Source organism: Daucus carota, chromosome 9 (assembly GCF_001625215.2).
Source record: "Daucus carota subsp. sativus chromosome 9, DH1 v3.0, whole genome shotgun sequence".
Taxonomy (NCBI): domain Eukaryota; kingdom Viridiplantae; phylum Streptophyta; class Magnoliopsida; order Apiales; family Apiaceae; genus Daucus; species Daucus carota.
The window spans coordinates 26,146,079-26,161,524 of NC_030389.2; the positions used below are offsets into that span (position 1 = coordinate 26,146,079).

The 15,446-nt window shown below is 34.4% G+C and overlaps 2 protein-coding genes and 1 long non-coding RNA gene across 5 annotated transcripts in view; all 3 read right to left on the reverse strand.

The window, feature by feature from the left end:
- Positions 1–1,209: 1,209 nt before the first annotated feature.
- LOC108212575 (uncharacterized) lies at positions 1,210–5,193 on the reverse strand. The gene is made up of 9 exons (XM_017384300.2): positions 5,038–5,193; positions 3,749–4,948; positions 3,316–3,640; positions 2,978–3,239; positions 2,689–2,902; positions 2,191–2,558; positions 1,929–2,078; positions 1,585–1,731; positions 1,210–1,395 (listed from the first exon to the last, which is right to left on the reverse strand). The coding sequence occupies exons 1-9, from the start codon at positions 5,191–5,193 to the stop codon at positions 1,365–1,367; spliced, it is 2,853 nt and encodes a 950-aa protein (XP_017239789.2). The 3' UTR covers positions 1,210–1,364.
- A 99-nt stretch (positions 5,194–5,292) lies between these two features.
- LOC135149232 (uncharacterized) lies at positions 5,293–6,263 on the reverse strand. Its single transcript, XR_010287512.1, has 3 exons — positions 6,011–6,263; positions 5,799–5,927; positions 5,293–5,592 (listed from the first exon to the last, which is right to left on the reverse strand). It is a non-coding gene; the product is annotated as an uncharacterized LOC135149232 (long non-coding RNA).
- A 3,450-nt stretch (positions 6,264–9,713) lies between these two features.
- Positions 9,714–15,446, reverse strand: part of LOC108214764 (pleiotropic drug resistance protein 3) — an 82,436-nt gene continuing 76,703 nt past the window's right edge. The window contains exons 11-24 of one of the 3 annotated variants that reach the window (XM_017387546.2): positions 15,095–15,408; positions 14,782–14,942; positions 14,573–14,676; positions 13,875–14,028; positions 13,693–13,797; positions 13,516–13,589; positions 13,077–13,409; positions 12,693–12,983; positions 11,929–12,012; positions 11,682–11,815; positions 10,938–11,165; positions 10,612–10,783; positions 10,257–10,511; positions 9,714–10,157 (exon numbers count right to left, since the gene is read on the reverse strand). In XM_017387546.2, the coding sequence (XP_017243035.1) occupies positions 9,891–10,157; positions 10,257–10,511; positions 10,612–10,783; positions 10,938–11,165; positions 11,682–11,815; positions 11,929–12,012; positions 12,693–12,983; positions 13,077–13,409; positions 13,516–13,589; positions 13,693–13,797; positions 13,875–14,028; positions 14,573–14,676; positions 14,782–14,942; positions 15,095–15,408 (2,676 nt within the window). In that variant the 3' untranslated portion in view covers positions 9,714–9,890. Of the gene's footprint in view, positions 10,158–10,256; positions 10,512–10,611; positions 10,784–10,937; positions 11,166–11,681; positions 11,816–11,928; positions 12,013–12,692; positions 12,984–13,076; positions 13,410–13,515; positions 13,590–13,692; positions 13,798–13,874; positions 14,029–14,572; positions 14,677–14,781; positions 14,943–15,094; positions 15,409–15,446 lie in introns of those variants that run through there. The other 2 variants (XR_010287542.1, XM_064084352.1) reach the window with 2 other exon arrangements.

Here is a 15,446-nt window from a genome sequence, read left to right on the forward strand (position 1 = left end):
CAAGTAATGAACATATTTCTCCAGGAAATATTTTTTCAGCTGGGATATTTCTGGCACAAAAAAAAAAACAGAACAGCAAAAAATATAATTTTGAGGCTCCTTTTCTTCCATCAGAACTGCAACGTGTTGAATTAAATGTAAAGGCAATCTCCATAAGCTGCACAAACAATTTATCGATAAAACATTAGTAGAAAATCGCAACTTTAGGCAAGAAAGAATGCAATTTGAAGGAAGTAACAGTAAAACTATGGGAATGAGAGAGCTAGTAACTTACAAGGGTCCTTGTAAACGATAGTACCAATCGGATTACAGCTTTTATATATTCTGTAATATGCATCGAGACAATAGGATCCGTGGCCTCTTGGTGTGTTTGGCTGATAACAGGTTCCCCCAGGCTGTATGAAACGACAATCTATTTTTCCTCCACATGCAAAGTCTATGAATCCCTGGAGTTGTGCATCCGTTGCAGAACCTGAAGCTACACACCATGTCTGTGGAGGAATTTGGTCCGGAATCTGGTTCATAATATAATTTGAAATACATTAGATGATTTACAAGCATGACATTTCGGATTATCTGATTTTTTTTATTAGCAAGAAGAAGGGAATTCATTAGGACTTTTGTCCTCCTGCAACTTTTGCAGCAAAAACTAGCAGAAATTTTTTTGCCAGACTTACGATATCATCCTTTTCATTAGCCGTCAGTGTGGATATCTCACAAGAAGAAACAGCAATGAGACCGAGTAAAATGGAGATGCAGCACAAATGTGAAACTGTTTTTGCCATTGAACTTCTTTGTCTTTTGTTTTTCTGGTGTTTTGATTGTAAGATTGTGTCTTTTTCATGGCTTTATATAGTTCTTAACATGCTCAAAATAAGCAAAATTTCATTAATGACAAGATATTAAATGAATTTTTATCTTTATTTGTAGTGTATAGTATTTTTCAGATATTAAACTTTTATGATGCTTCTTAATATAAAGATTATGCGTTTATCCAGACGTTTATCTTCATTAATGTCATTTATATAATCTACGTTTATCTTCATTAATATTCATAAGATATAAATTAGAGAACCATTTAATTAATTGATTTACTAACTGACAAAAGAACTATTTAAAACAATCGTTGAATTTGCCTTTCTTTGATATGCTCAAAGTAATAAAAGATTGACAAGCAAAAATTTGAGAGAAAACCAGTGCTAAATATCCATAAAAGTCGATAAAAATATATCCATAAAAGTACGGTTATGAAATAATAAGAATACTGTCAACCTTGCTGGTTGCATCACATTACTCAAGATATCAATAGTTCAGTTCTGAAAGAGTTGCTAGATGATCACTAGAGAAATCCTCCACTTACAAACTTACAATATAAAGCATCCTGTTCTTCTCCCCCTGCATGAAAATACAACCATACTTAACAAAATTACACTATAATTATCACGTTCTTCAGAAACGTAACTGATCTATGTTAGCTTAGTGTCACAACTGAAAACGAATTTGGCTATACTGCAGTTCTGCAACTGACATATTTAAATTTTTGTGATACTAATTAATGATTTGAACAAACTACATAGAACTCACCTACTTTGAGTTGCTTTCCCTGTTTCGTTGCCACGTCTGAGTCCAGCTACTTGACTAGCTATTGATTGGCTCTGATCAGGGCTATGAGATTCAGCTTTAGTTGCAACATTTGATTGCATTGGCCATGTCATTGGCAGAACCGCATCCCTGCATCCAATAGTAAGCACTCACTATATCCGTTTCCTTAATAAAACATCACTTTCTTTGGAAATGTAACAGATCTAATTAGCTTAGTGTCACAACTGAAAACGAAGTTGGCTATACTGCAATTCTGCAACTAGACATTTTTAAAATTTTGAGGATACAAATTAATGATTTGAACTGACTAGCTACATAGAACTCACCGGTTACTTTGAGTTGCTTTATCTGTGTTATTGCCAAGACTGAGTGCAGCTAATTGACTTGCTATTGACTGGCTCTGATCAGGGCTATAAGTTACAGCTTTAGTTGCAACATTTGATTGCATCCGCCATGTCATTGGCAGAACTGTATCCCTGCATCCAACAGTGTTACAGTAAGCACTCACTCTATCTGTTTCCGTTTTTTTTAGCTAAATTGTGTTTGTAAAATTTATGGACTACGGACAGGAGAGACATGTATACTTACCCTTCAATACATCGGTGGTTGCAGCGATTTTTAAGTTCAGTGGTATATTTCTCAAATAATATTTTAAGGTTCTGTTTCAGTTCTGGAATTTTATACTCTGGCAGAACATCTAAAACCTTTACCACCTGGACCCAATTCCCATCTTCCTTGATAACGTCGACTATCCAAATCAGATGTAGGATTCTCCGTGCAACATTTTTTGACAGTTGAAAAAGAGTTACATCCACATGCATGACACTGATAGTTTGATCCTCTCGTGGCATACGCAAGCCATTGGCAATTCTCATCAATAGAGAAAGAACTTGCGAACAAACCTTTTCATTTTTAATTGTTGACATTGATTTCAGGAAAACTTCGCCCAAGAAAACCTATCATAAGATTAGAGACAATTACCGCATGTTTAAACTAACTAAACAAAAATAGACTCTGCTAGAGGTAATGTTGAAAATTATAAACAAAGTCCATAAAACATAAAGACGGGATTAGATTACTGAATACCTTCCATTTTCCCTCCGGGAATAAGAGAGATCTTGCGACCAAAGAATCAAGTTGTCCAATCTCAATTAAGCAACCAGCAAGAGCTAGAGCTAACTTCTTGTCTTCCTGAACATTGTAAAAACATGCCCGAGACTTGGCATCTATAACAAGTTTCTTCCAAACAGAGCCACTATTTACTAAAGTCGACCCGTTACCCAATATCCATAGACAATGCCTGAATACAATCAAGTACATGTTAGCAGTTACATTTTTGTAAACCAATTGATATTGAACTTGTAAATATTTAAACCTGGCACGAGTAAGAGCAACATTTGCTCGTTGCAGATTAGACAGAAAACCAACAGTTCCATTTGCATTACTTCTCACAGTTGAGATAATTATCACATCTGCTTCACTGCCTTGGAAGCCATCAACAGAGCTAACACTGACAGAAAAAGAATTATTTGATCCTGCTCGGTATTTGGTTCCCAGTTTATCCTGAATGGCGTATACTTGAGCCTTGTATGGTGATATACAACCCACACTTACCCTCTGCTTTCTTAGCATTGACTCTGAAATGTGAATGATGCTATAATAATAATTTTAAAAATATAGCAAGATTTTTCAGACAAAAATATCAGGTACTACCTTCAAACAGCCTCGCCACTATCTCAGCAATGACACACACTTCGGCCATATTTCTCAGACTATGGTTATTATCAAACTCCTCGTTCCCATAAGGGACATTTATGAAAGAGAATGTACCAAACATTTTGCCTTCCAGCAGATGCTTTTCATGAGTTTTCTTCTTGACATTGAAGCCATCCAATATCATATTGTCATAGAACTGCTTATTTGGAAATAAGCTTATTGATGGATGCATCCTGTACTGGACTTTCAGTAAGTGCTTCTTGTGTCCCACATGCACAAGCCTCTCATACAAGCTCCGTCCAAAGTCAGCCTTCGCGCTGATCTGACAAATTGCAAAAAGATTACAAATAGGAAGTTTCATGATTCATAAACAAAGAAAACACAGTAAGATTCACTAGTGTAACATATAAAACAGTATATAATTTGAAACCTTGCTTTGCACCATTGCAGGAAGTTGCTTCTCGTCCCCAATTAGTACAGCATGGCGCAGACCAGTGAGTTGCAAAGGGATGGTGGATTCACATTCCTTTAATTGTGCAGCCTCATCGATAACCAACATCTCCATGGGTGGCTTTGCATAAGAGTGCAATTTAATTGAGCTTGATGCAGTGCAAAAAAGTAAAGTTGCATTCTGCAAGCAAAAGTTTCTAACTTGCGTTTTGTTTTTTAGATTTGGAACAGACACTGTAGCGCGAAGTTCTTTTAGCAATTCAATACAAGTAATTACTGGACCATACAAAAGCCTTGTTTCCATCTCTCCTGCATCCTCGAATCCATCAAGACCTTCAAATGGCGGGGATCCACTTCTCATCAGACTCTCTATGGTCTGAAGGAGCTCAACTACTCGTATCATTTTCTTTGCTACTTCCACTGAGATGAAAGAACTAGGCAAGTGCGTGTACATGTTTTCTATACAAGCCATTAAACTCTTTCCTACTGAACTGAATTTTTCATTCAAAAATTCTTCGTATGTCAATATACTTTCGCTTAATTCTCCCCCCATCCCTGTACTGTCATCATCATCGCTTTCTTTTTCCCAAATATCTGATAAACGTTTATGTGGAGGCAAAAACGCAACTTCTTTATCAAGTCCATTTAGGTGCATTCTATACTGCTTCTTAGGATCTTCAAGAAGACAGATAATGCTTTCCACTCTACTTCTCCATCCAGTAAATGGAGACAGAAATATCCTATAACATAAAACTCGATTAGTAAGAAATATGTCACGAAGATCTTTATGATCATCAATCTTCATCTTGACTACATTTCCAAATAGAACTATATCTCCTAGTCCATAAGTTCCATACACTGAAGCTTCCCTCACTAGGCTCATAAGCCGATTTGCAACTCCAACAACTGCTATGTTAGTCGGGGCACATGTCAATGTTCTGCACTTCATTCTTAACAACATAAAGAGCAAAGAAGCTACTGTCTTCGTCTTCCCTGTTCCTGGAGGACCCCATAACAATTTGACAGAATGATGATGAAAGCATCTACTAGTCGCTACACAACTTACAACAGCAGCTTCTTGAGAATCATCCAGCTTGAAGGATCCAATTGTTTCTCCATATTTTGTCGAGATAGAACTATTAATTTCCTGGACATCACACTTAGAACAGCTTAATCCAGCCTAAGTATATTCCAATAAAATAACATTAGTGACACAGAAAGCTAATACATGCACAGATCAAATAGCTACAAACAATAATCAATACTTACAGTAGAATCACTTTGCAGAAGGTTTCGGACTATGTTTATGTTCGCTGCCCTCCAATTTAATGCCTTCCAAATACGAATATTTGTGTTCAAATTTGTCAGATGAACTGAGAAAAGGTTCACTCTTTTGCTACCCCCTTTCCCTAAATTCTCCAGCATGATTGGTTTTGAAGATAAGATTTCATAAATTTTAACTTTATTTACAGTAGTACTTTTCCCTTCAACTGATGCAATGGTATACGGCCAATTAGGTCGGTTCAAATCAGCTACATACCTTGGCCTTATGTCTGTTAAGGCAATAAGATCAAACATCTGAAGTTCATCATTTTCTTCATTTTCATTTTTTCTTCCTATTTTTCTCAAAACAATATCATAAAACAGATCTCTGGGAGGCTTAAACCCTTCTGACATATTGATATCCACTATTTCAAACAATGGTGCATGATTCACCTTCATTATATTAGAGAGTAAGTCTGCATGTGTCTCCTCAATAAGAGGATTCATAAATGACTTCTTGTACTCCTCTACTGAGAAGAATGTTGTAGGAATCTTATTCACCTGTAGCAAAACCAAATAAGAGCAGAGGTAAGATCCGCGCCTACATCTTATAAATCTCCCAGAGCGGAACATATCGGGTATGTTTAGTTTAGTTCGATTCACATGCACAATTATAAACTTTCATTTTACAAACTTTAACTAATTAATAAAACTTAGATTACATTTTCAAATAAAAGTAGTTCTAGTAAATAGTTAAAGAATTGAACCTTTCCCATGTAAAGATTTTTGTTGAGAGCATCATGGAAAGACCAAGAAAACACAATATCCACTAGACCTCTAGTCTTACTCTCTTCTGCTTTCTTCACCTGATCACTTTCCATCATCTTGATGATTTCCTGTAAATCGAAACAAATAAAAATCAAATAATTTCTCCTCCAACTAAAACACAAATTTTGAGCACTTTATTTAATCTTCTCACCAAAAGAATATTGATGAGTGACAGATGAAGCTTAATTTAACAGACCACCACACAATGTATTTGTTGGTAAATAGAATATGTAAAGACTGCATGTAGAGAGTATATGAAATGAAGGATTGGGAAGGTCAAGTGGTTGATGAGAGTGAATCTAATTCTGAGCTTGAGAGCAAGGATACCCAATAGTCATGCATTATTTTTATGTACAGGTGCATAATAAAAATTTATCGCTTGAAACTAAATTTGAATTTAAGATACACCAACTAAAACCTTGGTACACGGAGCCGCTCAACAAGGATGACAACTAAATAGTCGCTTAGATCTTAAATTACTAAACACAATTAATAAAATTACCGAAACAAGACACAGATATGAATGAGAAAAGTTTATCCGAAACATAATTAATAAAATTACTGACACAGGTCATGTTCCAGAGAAAATCATGACGGAGAGAACCCTTAGAACCATTAGCAGGGTCATGTTTCAAGAGAGAATCATTATGGAGAGAACCCTTAGAACCATTATCTTATTTATAGAGAAAACCCTTAGAACCATTACCTTATTTATACTCTTAGTTAGAGCAAGTCCAAGAGTGTCTTAGTTCAAGCTCCAAATATAATATAAAATATCATGTCCTAGTAACTTAGGACATATTTTACTAACTTGAACTCCAACAATGTGCCTTATTTTCACAATATGTCTAATATTTTATTATTAAGACTCTCTTTCATCATTAAAGCATAATATAAAAGTAGAGAGAGAAAGAGAGTGTTGATTAGAATTTATAATAAAATATAGAATAAGGCAAGGAGAGATGTGCCTCAAAAATAAGGCTTGAGGAGTTTGTCCCAATGATATAAGGCATCACTAGGACATTGTTGGATCAAGTTTTTTCATCAATTGCCCTGAATTATAACTTACGACATGATATAGGGCATCTCTTGGACTTGCTCTTAGGGTTCTGCAGCAGAACTGCACATGAAAAAAATGTCTTATTTATGTATTATATTTTGAAATTACTTTTGAATACACACAACAATTCAAAAAAACATGTATTTAGATTGAGATCTTGAAAATCTATGAAAAATATACGGTTCCGCAGCAGAACCTTTGTGGTTATATGATTCTATTTTAAGCATTGGTTCCCACATGTCACAAAATTAGCAAGTAATAGATAGAAAGAAATGGACCTACATCCACTTATTAATGTCGGATATTCGGTATTTTGATTTTTGGAAGAAAACGGCATATCGTCGCGTTTTGGTCTAAAAAATCTTATAATATATAACATCATCTGGCGTTTTGGCAAAAAAAAAAAGGATGCATGAAGTAGCATTTAGGATTCTAAAACGCTCTATTCGTGTGGCGTTAAGAAAGAAGTTACGCTTTGATCGTAAAACTTCATATGAAGCAGTTTTAGAGTTTCAAAACACGATGAAAAGAAGAGGAGAAGATAAATGCGATATGGTATAGCTTTTTACATCGCAAAACATAGTGATAGTTGAGTCCAGGTTTTTAAATTTTGTGACACCAGATATGAATATGCCCATCTATCTATATATTTATATATTTATATAAAGGACGATCTCAATAAAAGGATATGTAATAATACAAAAATTAAGAATATGATCGAATTTTTATATAAATAAATATTATGATATAAATATTAAATTTTAAATATTTACTTTTATAAGTAGCCTTTTAATCAAACACGTTTTTACTGAATAAATAATATTCATAAAATCATGTCTCATGATAATACTCGCTAAACAAATTATATGTATATATGTAATTTCTTTTATACATTTGAAAATATTAATGTAATTGAAGTCATTTTTTCAATCTTTTTTATTATTGATATTTATTAAATAATTAATCTTATTATTTAAAATCCTTTAAGATATGTTAATACTTTACTTTATTATTACTAATTATAAATAGCATGTGATAATCATATGCATTATAAAGATATTTCCTCGTAATCAACTTGTATATTATTTTATTTGCTACCAATTATTAAAGAAATTTCTTTAGAGGAATGTATGTAACTAGAAAAGTACTTTTAGGTTTTTAATAAATATTTTACGGTGTCAAGTAAAATATTTTTTTTCTTAAAAATTCAAATCTGAAAAAATAGTTTTGATATTTCAATATTGTCTTTCGATAATATATAAACTTTTCTCCAACAATTTTTTTCTCGTATTTGAAACTTTGTTATAATATATTTGAAACTCAAAAAGGTAATTTTGATTTTTTTAATATGATTTTTCAAATATATTGGAAACTTTCTTCCGACATATTTAAAAAAAAGGTAGTCTATATTTCAGATATCAAAATTTAAAAATTGAAAACAATTAGAAATATAGATAAAAAAAAATATGTAGACGCAATCTCAATACATCTGGCTTATGCTTTATATAAGAACCATAACTAAATCACTTTTGGCGTCGTTCAGTTAAAATAAAATATTTTATATTAGTTGAACTTAGAGTCGAACTCATGAGATTAAACTTATCAATTTTATAATTTGTCAATTTCCGGTTTATAGTAAGATGAATACGAGTTCTTGTATATCTTAACAAAAAAAAATTGTGTAAAATTTTGAATTAAGAAACCTGATAAAAAATAATTGCACTGAGAATTCATAATACAATGAAGTTTGAATTGGAGCATGACTGGTACTGTTCAACTCGGCTCAAGTGAGTAGAGCTTTTTACAACACATTATACTTCGTGTAACACCCCGTTTTTTGTGTTTTTGACAAATTAGAATTGTTAAGTGATGATATAATATCAACAAACGAAGAAAATGCATTTGTCAACTTAAATGAGTATTAAAACAGGACGACAACTAAATATTATGAGCCAGATAATTAGTTTAAAAGTTTGTATATTGTGATTTTTTTTTATAAATATGATTTATAACCTCACAAATAAGTATCTGTTTTGAGCCAGGATTGAATCCGACGACAGAAGATAAACAAAGAAAAGATTAACAGACAATCACACAAGTGGCCGTTACATTTGCTATGGTCACTGCATGACCATTAGAGCTCTCATTTTTGTCTCGATTCTTTAAATTTGAAATTAAGAGCTTGTTTAGAGAGTTCCTTATAGATGCTCTTGATACAATGGAGGTACGTTTCGTTGACTAAGAGCATCTCTAAGATCTTCCTTGTGGGCTCCTAAATTAAAAATGAAAAATATGAATCTTAGTAATATAGTGTAATTTTAAGAGTGTGAACTATAACAATGCTCTTTAGTCCTCTCATTATTATATATTTTATTTATATTTAAACCCAGTATGTCAAAGATTCAAATTCAAGTAGCGGAATGAATGCATTTTTTATTATTGAAAACAAGTTAGGAGCCACTATATGAATTCTAAAATAGAGGAGAAAGAGGCTCTTAACCTTTTTAAGAGTCGGTGGTAGCCTCTTGAGCTCAATTTTTGATCATCCTCTTTATATCTTGAGTTGCGAGCCTATTTAAGAATCTTTTGGAGATGCCTATTTAAGAGTCTTTATTTAAGAATTTTTTGGAGATGTTCTAAGTACCGTAAGATGCAAGTATTAGTTTCGTCTTATTTTCGACATGGTTTATAGAAAAGAACTATTCTCAAGACTCTTGAGACTCGAGTTCAATAGGCAGATGAAAAAATTGCTTACTTGATCTGAATTAATTTCAATTTTCTAACTTGATTTCAGTTGCAAAAACTAGTGTTGCTTTATTAACACAAGAAATATAAAATGAGTAGATAAATTTACACAGATCTCTGAGTATATAAATTTACACAAATTTTACTAGCAAGAGTCATTAAGGGCTGAAATTACTAAGCCTGAGTTCCCAGAGAAACTGTCACTGCATGACTTTACAGCTACATTTCACCTTCTCTGGAAATTTAACTTCCCAATGCAATATGTAAATATGGAAGCAAAAATGATAGGGTATAGCATCAAAACCACACCAACCATTGGCAAGCGATCATGGTGAAATCCGAAGTAGTCCTTTAGAAAAGCTGCAACTGTTTTCTTTTCTCCAAATACCATAATTTCTTCGTCTACATCTCCGTATTGAGAGGAGAGCATTGCGTTTAATGTCCAAGAAGTTGGAATGAGGTAATAAAACCATAACCACCACTTGGGAATTCGCTGCAGGATAAGAAAAAATGTCAAAATATTGTTCATCACATTCTCATTCGACATAACAGATAAATTATTTGTGAGTACTAAAAGTGGGGAAAAGCTTACTGGTTGAGGAATAATAAATCCCGAGAACAGGCTAAACATAGTGTAGATAGAAGACTGCAGAATTGCAGCTACCGGATATGTTGGCGTAATTGAAACAACCATCATTCCCATATAATTGTAATACAACAATGTGCAGAACATGGAGTAGAAGTACCAAAACACCTTGTAAGCAGTCCAAGAATATCCAATCATTGGATATGTAATTATCACGTATGCAACTGATTGTGTAAACAGATAAGGTACCTCGATAGTCACCTACAAGTGATGCACATATGCAATAAATAGAGATTGCGGATTTATCCTTGAAAAGGTCTGATAATACATAATCTGAAATTACCCTTCTTAGTTGTCATACCTGTGCAAGTGCATAAGCCCAGGGCGCATACATTCCAGCAAATCTTTCCCGATACAAAACGTTTCGTTCTGTTGAAATGTAAGGGAGAACTGTGGAGGCATTATTTATGCCAATAAATGTACAAGCTGTGAACATCAAACCAAACATACTGAACACATTCTGTTGGTTATCTCTGTAAAACAAAAATGATATCGATGTTAATTAAATTGTTTGAGGTAAATTGTAATTTATAAAAACTAAGAAAGGATTAGAAGGTAGGTTATGATTATTTGAAAAGTTTACCACTTTTAGATTGACATGATTTCATTTGAATTTGATGTACTTACAGTTTCTGCCCTTTATCCCAGAAGAGGATCCCGAAGAGAAAAGACGCGACAATCAAATACATCAAACGATTGAAATTGTATGAAGGACTTCTCCAATATGACAAATGGTGTTTCCACAGGCATGATTTGAACTGTGCAATTCCATTTTGTGAAAAGCGCGTGGGAAAATACAACTCCTTTGAACCTGGAGCTGGAGTAATCAAGCTCAAGACTAGCTCTTTATTGCTCCTAAGATTACAGCAAAAACAAGCAGTCAGACACAAGAGCTGCATGTTGAAGAGTATAAGATCCTGGTGGGGCCTTCCTTTGAAACCTTAAGGTTTTAGATGGATTCGTTACTTAACACTGCAGATAAGCTCCACGAAAACTATAAACCAGGTCGTAAATTTATCTGGTTTGACTTGTATCACAATATAAAAGCGAAAAATCAATGTTATTAGAAGATGTTATCATCCTAATAAGACCACCATGTATACTTACTGTAGCAGACTATTACATTCTCTTATGCCAACATGTGCCTGTGTGGGTTCTAAGTCATGATGGAACTTCCTAAATTTGAATTAATATAACCAAATACACAGTGCAAAGTTATAATGTGCAGTCTGACCAACTCAACCAAAATATTAAGGTACTATATGAGTGTCGTTGACATAGTGCACCTCTACAACAAGTTACAGTCTGTACTCTTTCCTAACAGATAGACCAAGCAAGCTTGTAGTATATAAATTGGTAAGAAACACTCACTCATGCAAGGCAGAGCCCTCATAAATCTGTGCAAAGTCTAGACCAAGCTCAGCTTCTGCAGATGTAGAAGTAACCTCTAACATCCATGTAGCTGGATTGTAGTTATTTTTGATCTTTGGCACTCCTGAGATGGACTGGTATAGCATAACAAATATAAATATTCTCAACAGTGGAGAGAGTATCATGTATATGGATGTTGGAGAACAACACTAGTCAATGTAATATTATTATTCTGTGGAAAATTGACCTCAAAGTAATCAGTGATTTTACTTGAATGTAGTCCCAGTGGTCCAGAGTAGATTACACGTCCACCAGATTTCAACAGAATTAACTGCATCCAAAGCATGTAAGAGCCAACATTAGTTGAAGCTTTGTTTCTTAGAGCTCTATATATGTATTACACTATCAGTGTTATCTGATCTCAGGGCTGACATATTATTGAAGTCACTTGTTATGCTCTAAGATTCTGACTCACTAACCCCCCCACCCACACCCCTCTAACATATTATGGTTATTAGCAAATAGACCTAAAACACAAGTTTATTATTCTAATGTTCAATTATTTTAGAAGTTACATGGTTAAGATATCAGTGCAAAATATGACATGACTGGAATTTTTTAATTTGCTATTTATGGTATAAAATTCTACCTCATAACCCCACCTCGAATCAAACATATAATGGTAGAATTCAAATAGACATCACAATGATAGAACTATGTTAAAAAACTTTCTTACGTTCTAATGCTCAAGAACTTTATCACTGAGGGGTTTGCGTCGTATGTATTTTAGGCTCAAGCAACATCAATAAGATGCTAAAAGATGGATCAAGTTATTTAGACAGAACTAACTAGTCTAGGATGCCTAGAGAGCCAACTAGACAAATCTTTATTTGATGACTTCTATTCCGTTCACATAAACACAGCTCTATCAAATAACTCTTAAAGACATTAATATTTACAAAATTATCTGTAACGGTAAGTTATCTTTACCAGTGGAAAGTTGAACCCTACCTCATCAAATGCTTCAAATATGTCAATACTCGGTTGATGAATGGTGCAAACAATGGTTCTTCCAGTATCAGCCACATTCTTCACAGCACGCATAACAATAGCTGCTGCTCGTGCATCCAGTCCAGTTGTAGGCTCATCCATGAATATGATTGAGGGGTTGGAAACAAGCTCCACAACTATGGTAAGACGCTTACGTTGCTCAGTTGATAGACCACTAACACCTGGCATGCCAACTAAGGAGTCCTTTATTCCATCAAGTTCAACTGTCTCAAGGACATCCTTCACAAAATCCTATGAATAAAAGCGCCAAATTAAAGTGAGTAAAATTTTGACCTCAAATAAAGCAGTAGAGCTAAACTCGACTTTTCCACATAAAAAACATACATATTTAGTTTTTGAATCAATTTGTGGGTGAAGACGTAGCCAAGCTGAAAAAATCACAGATTCTTCTACAGTAACTTGTGGAGAATGTATGTCCGATTGCTCACAGTAACCCGAAATTCTTGCAAATGTCTCTTGAACTTTAGGGTAACCTCCAATCTTCATTTCTCCTGTAATGGTGCCACTAGTTTTTCTTCCAGCAAGAACATCAAGGAGGGTTGTTTTCCCAGCTCCACTAACTCCCATCAATGCAGTAAGAACACCGGGTCTGAATGCACCAGTGATATTACATAGAAGTTGTAGCTTTTTCTGACTGGTTCCATGTTCAATCATTTCCTGAAAACAGTAACAGAACACAACTAACCATATTATTTCACCTGAATGACTCACTTTTACAACACAGTCATGTTAAGAAACAATTGAGGAATTTTTCAACAATTACCAAAGGGGTTTCCACGTAGTACTGGACATCTTGGAAGACAAAACTAACAGGTTCAAAAGGTAGAACCATTCTTCCTGTACAATTAGAGGCAAGCAATTGGTCTTTGTTGGAGAAACATATAAAGGAGCTTAAACAAAAAAGGGAATTCTGGTCTTTGTCTTGGCGCAATTTTTATACCGTTAGCATTAGACCTCCTGTTAATGCATTCAGCGTTCATGATTTCTTCACTTCCTTGTATTTCTGAAAGCTTTTCCCTTGATATAATAGCACGAGAGCCAGGTGCTGATAAATAATAAGTATTTCAAGATTAAAAACACTGTATTCTCAGGTTGACGTCATATTAAAAAAGATGAACTTACCCTTCAAGTAGCTTAAGGCCAAGATAAATCCAACATTGAAAATCAATGTAAACCCAAATAATGAACCAAGAGATATCCAGTAGAAGTGCTCACTGAAGTCCATTCCACGATCCACGAGAGTTTGATGCCCTATCGTCGTGTTGGTGGACAGCATCTACATAATAAAACTGAAAATTAGATAATCATCAAGTGGTTCGCCCTTGAGAATTATTGTCTATCAGGGAAAAAAATAAATCCGCTAGTTCTCAATAAATTTTAATGATCATCTCATTTTTACCGTTATGATTTTTTGATTGCAATGCTCATCATGATAAAATATCATATACGGCCTAATTTGCCACGTTAGTCTAGAAGTATGTCATGCAAAAGAGGACATGCCAAGTAGTCCCAAAATGAACCACTTAACATATAAATTTGTAGGCTTCAGGCACGGTGGTGTAGTTTAGGGATCCATGTTCTCTGGTATAATTACGCATTGCTCAACAGACTCTGAGCTAGAAAATCACGAAGTAAATATAGGATTAAACCATGGTGGAGAAACAATCAACCACTGTTAAAAAATTTGACTCCTGGTTACTCAGATCTTATGACTAAACAGGAGAGGGCTTTTGTTGTAAACAGATCACAATCATATAAACCATCAAGATAGATAAACATGATGGCATCCCATTTGTGTATTATCATACAGAAAAATTCACCTTTTGCCATCTTGGACCATGAAACTCATTAACAGCGAGGCCTATCTGGCCATATGTTACTGGGGAAACCCAAAATCCCAACTTCAACAAAGATGGCATTGAGGCTGCAATCCAAAACAAACTTCAGTTTATTTTTATACTCTTTTCCAGATAAGAAAACTCTCAGAACCTCACCCGGCCCAAAATATAATAAAATTATTGAATCTTACGTCTTGGGATGATGAAACCACCAAAGAGTAATCCTAATGGTACTGCCATGCTACCAGCTAATGTGGCAGCAGCTGTTGTCCTACAGACAGATGCCAAGAACCGGAACATAGATATTGACATCAAGTGCACAGCAAAGAATAGAATCAACTGTCGGAAAAACCTACCAAAAATATGAGGGATAATCAAGTTTTAGATAAAAGTCCATTTAGTTGGAAGAGGCAGTCAAATAACATTTAAGAAGATAACGAAACTATATAAGAAAACATTTAAATGTGTGATATATAACTTGGAGCCATTTCATGTGACACTCACCTTTCCGGCTCTGGGCTGTACCCAATGGCATAATACGTCAGAGACACCCAAATCAAAGATTCCAGGATAGAAAGGGGAATTTTCAGAATTGCAGCTGGAATTGCATATGCCCAAGCCGGGTAAAAACACAATTCTCTTTGTTTATAGAAAACTGGAAGTCGTGCAACAGTCATGCTTAATTCCGGAAATCCATCAACTAGAAGAATAATAAGAGAATAGAAGAGGGAACCCAAATATTCATTTGCATGACCTGCATCAACTTCCATCCGAGTTCGCAAAAAAGCAGTCATTGTGATAGATGCAATTATCAATAGCTGCACAAATGATATTTTGGACCTTTCTTCAGTTCATC

Excerpts from the sequence above, each read along its gene's own strand:
- LOC108212575 (XM_017384300.2), bottom strand. The coding sequence starts at position 5,193 with ATGCTGGAGAATTTAGGGAAAGGGGGTAGCAAAAGAGTGAACCTTTTC. Across the intron at positions 2,903-2,977 it reads GTTGCTCTTACTCGTGCCAG|GCATTGTCTATGGATATTGG; the intron begins GTTTAAATATTT and ends GATTGTATTCAG. Across the intron at positions 1,732-1,928 it reads AAAGCAACTCAAAGTAACCG|GGATGCGGTTCTGCCAATGA; the intron begins GTGAGTTCTATG and ends TATTGGATGCAG.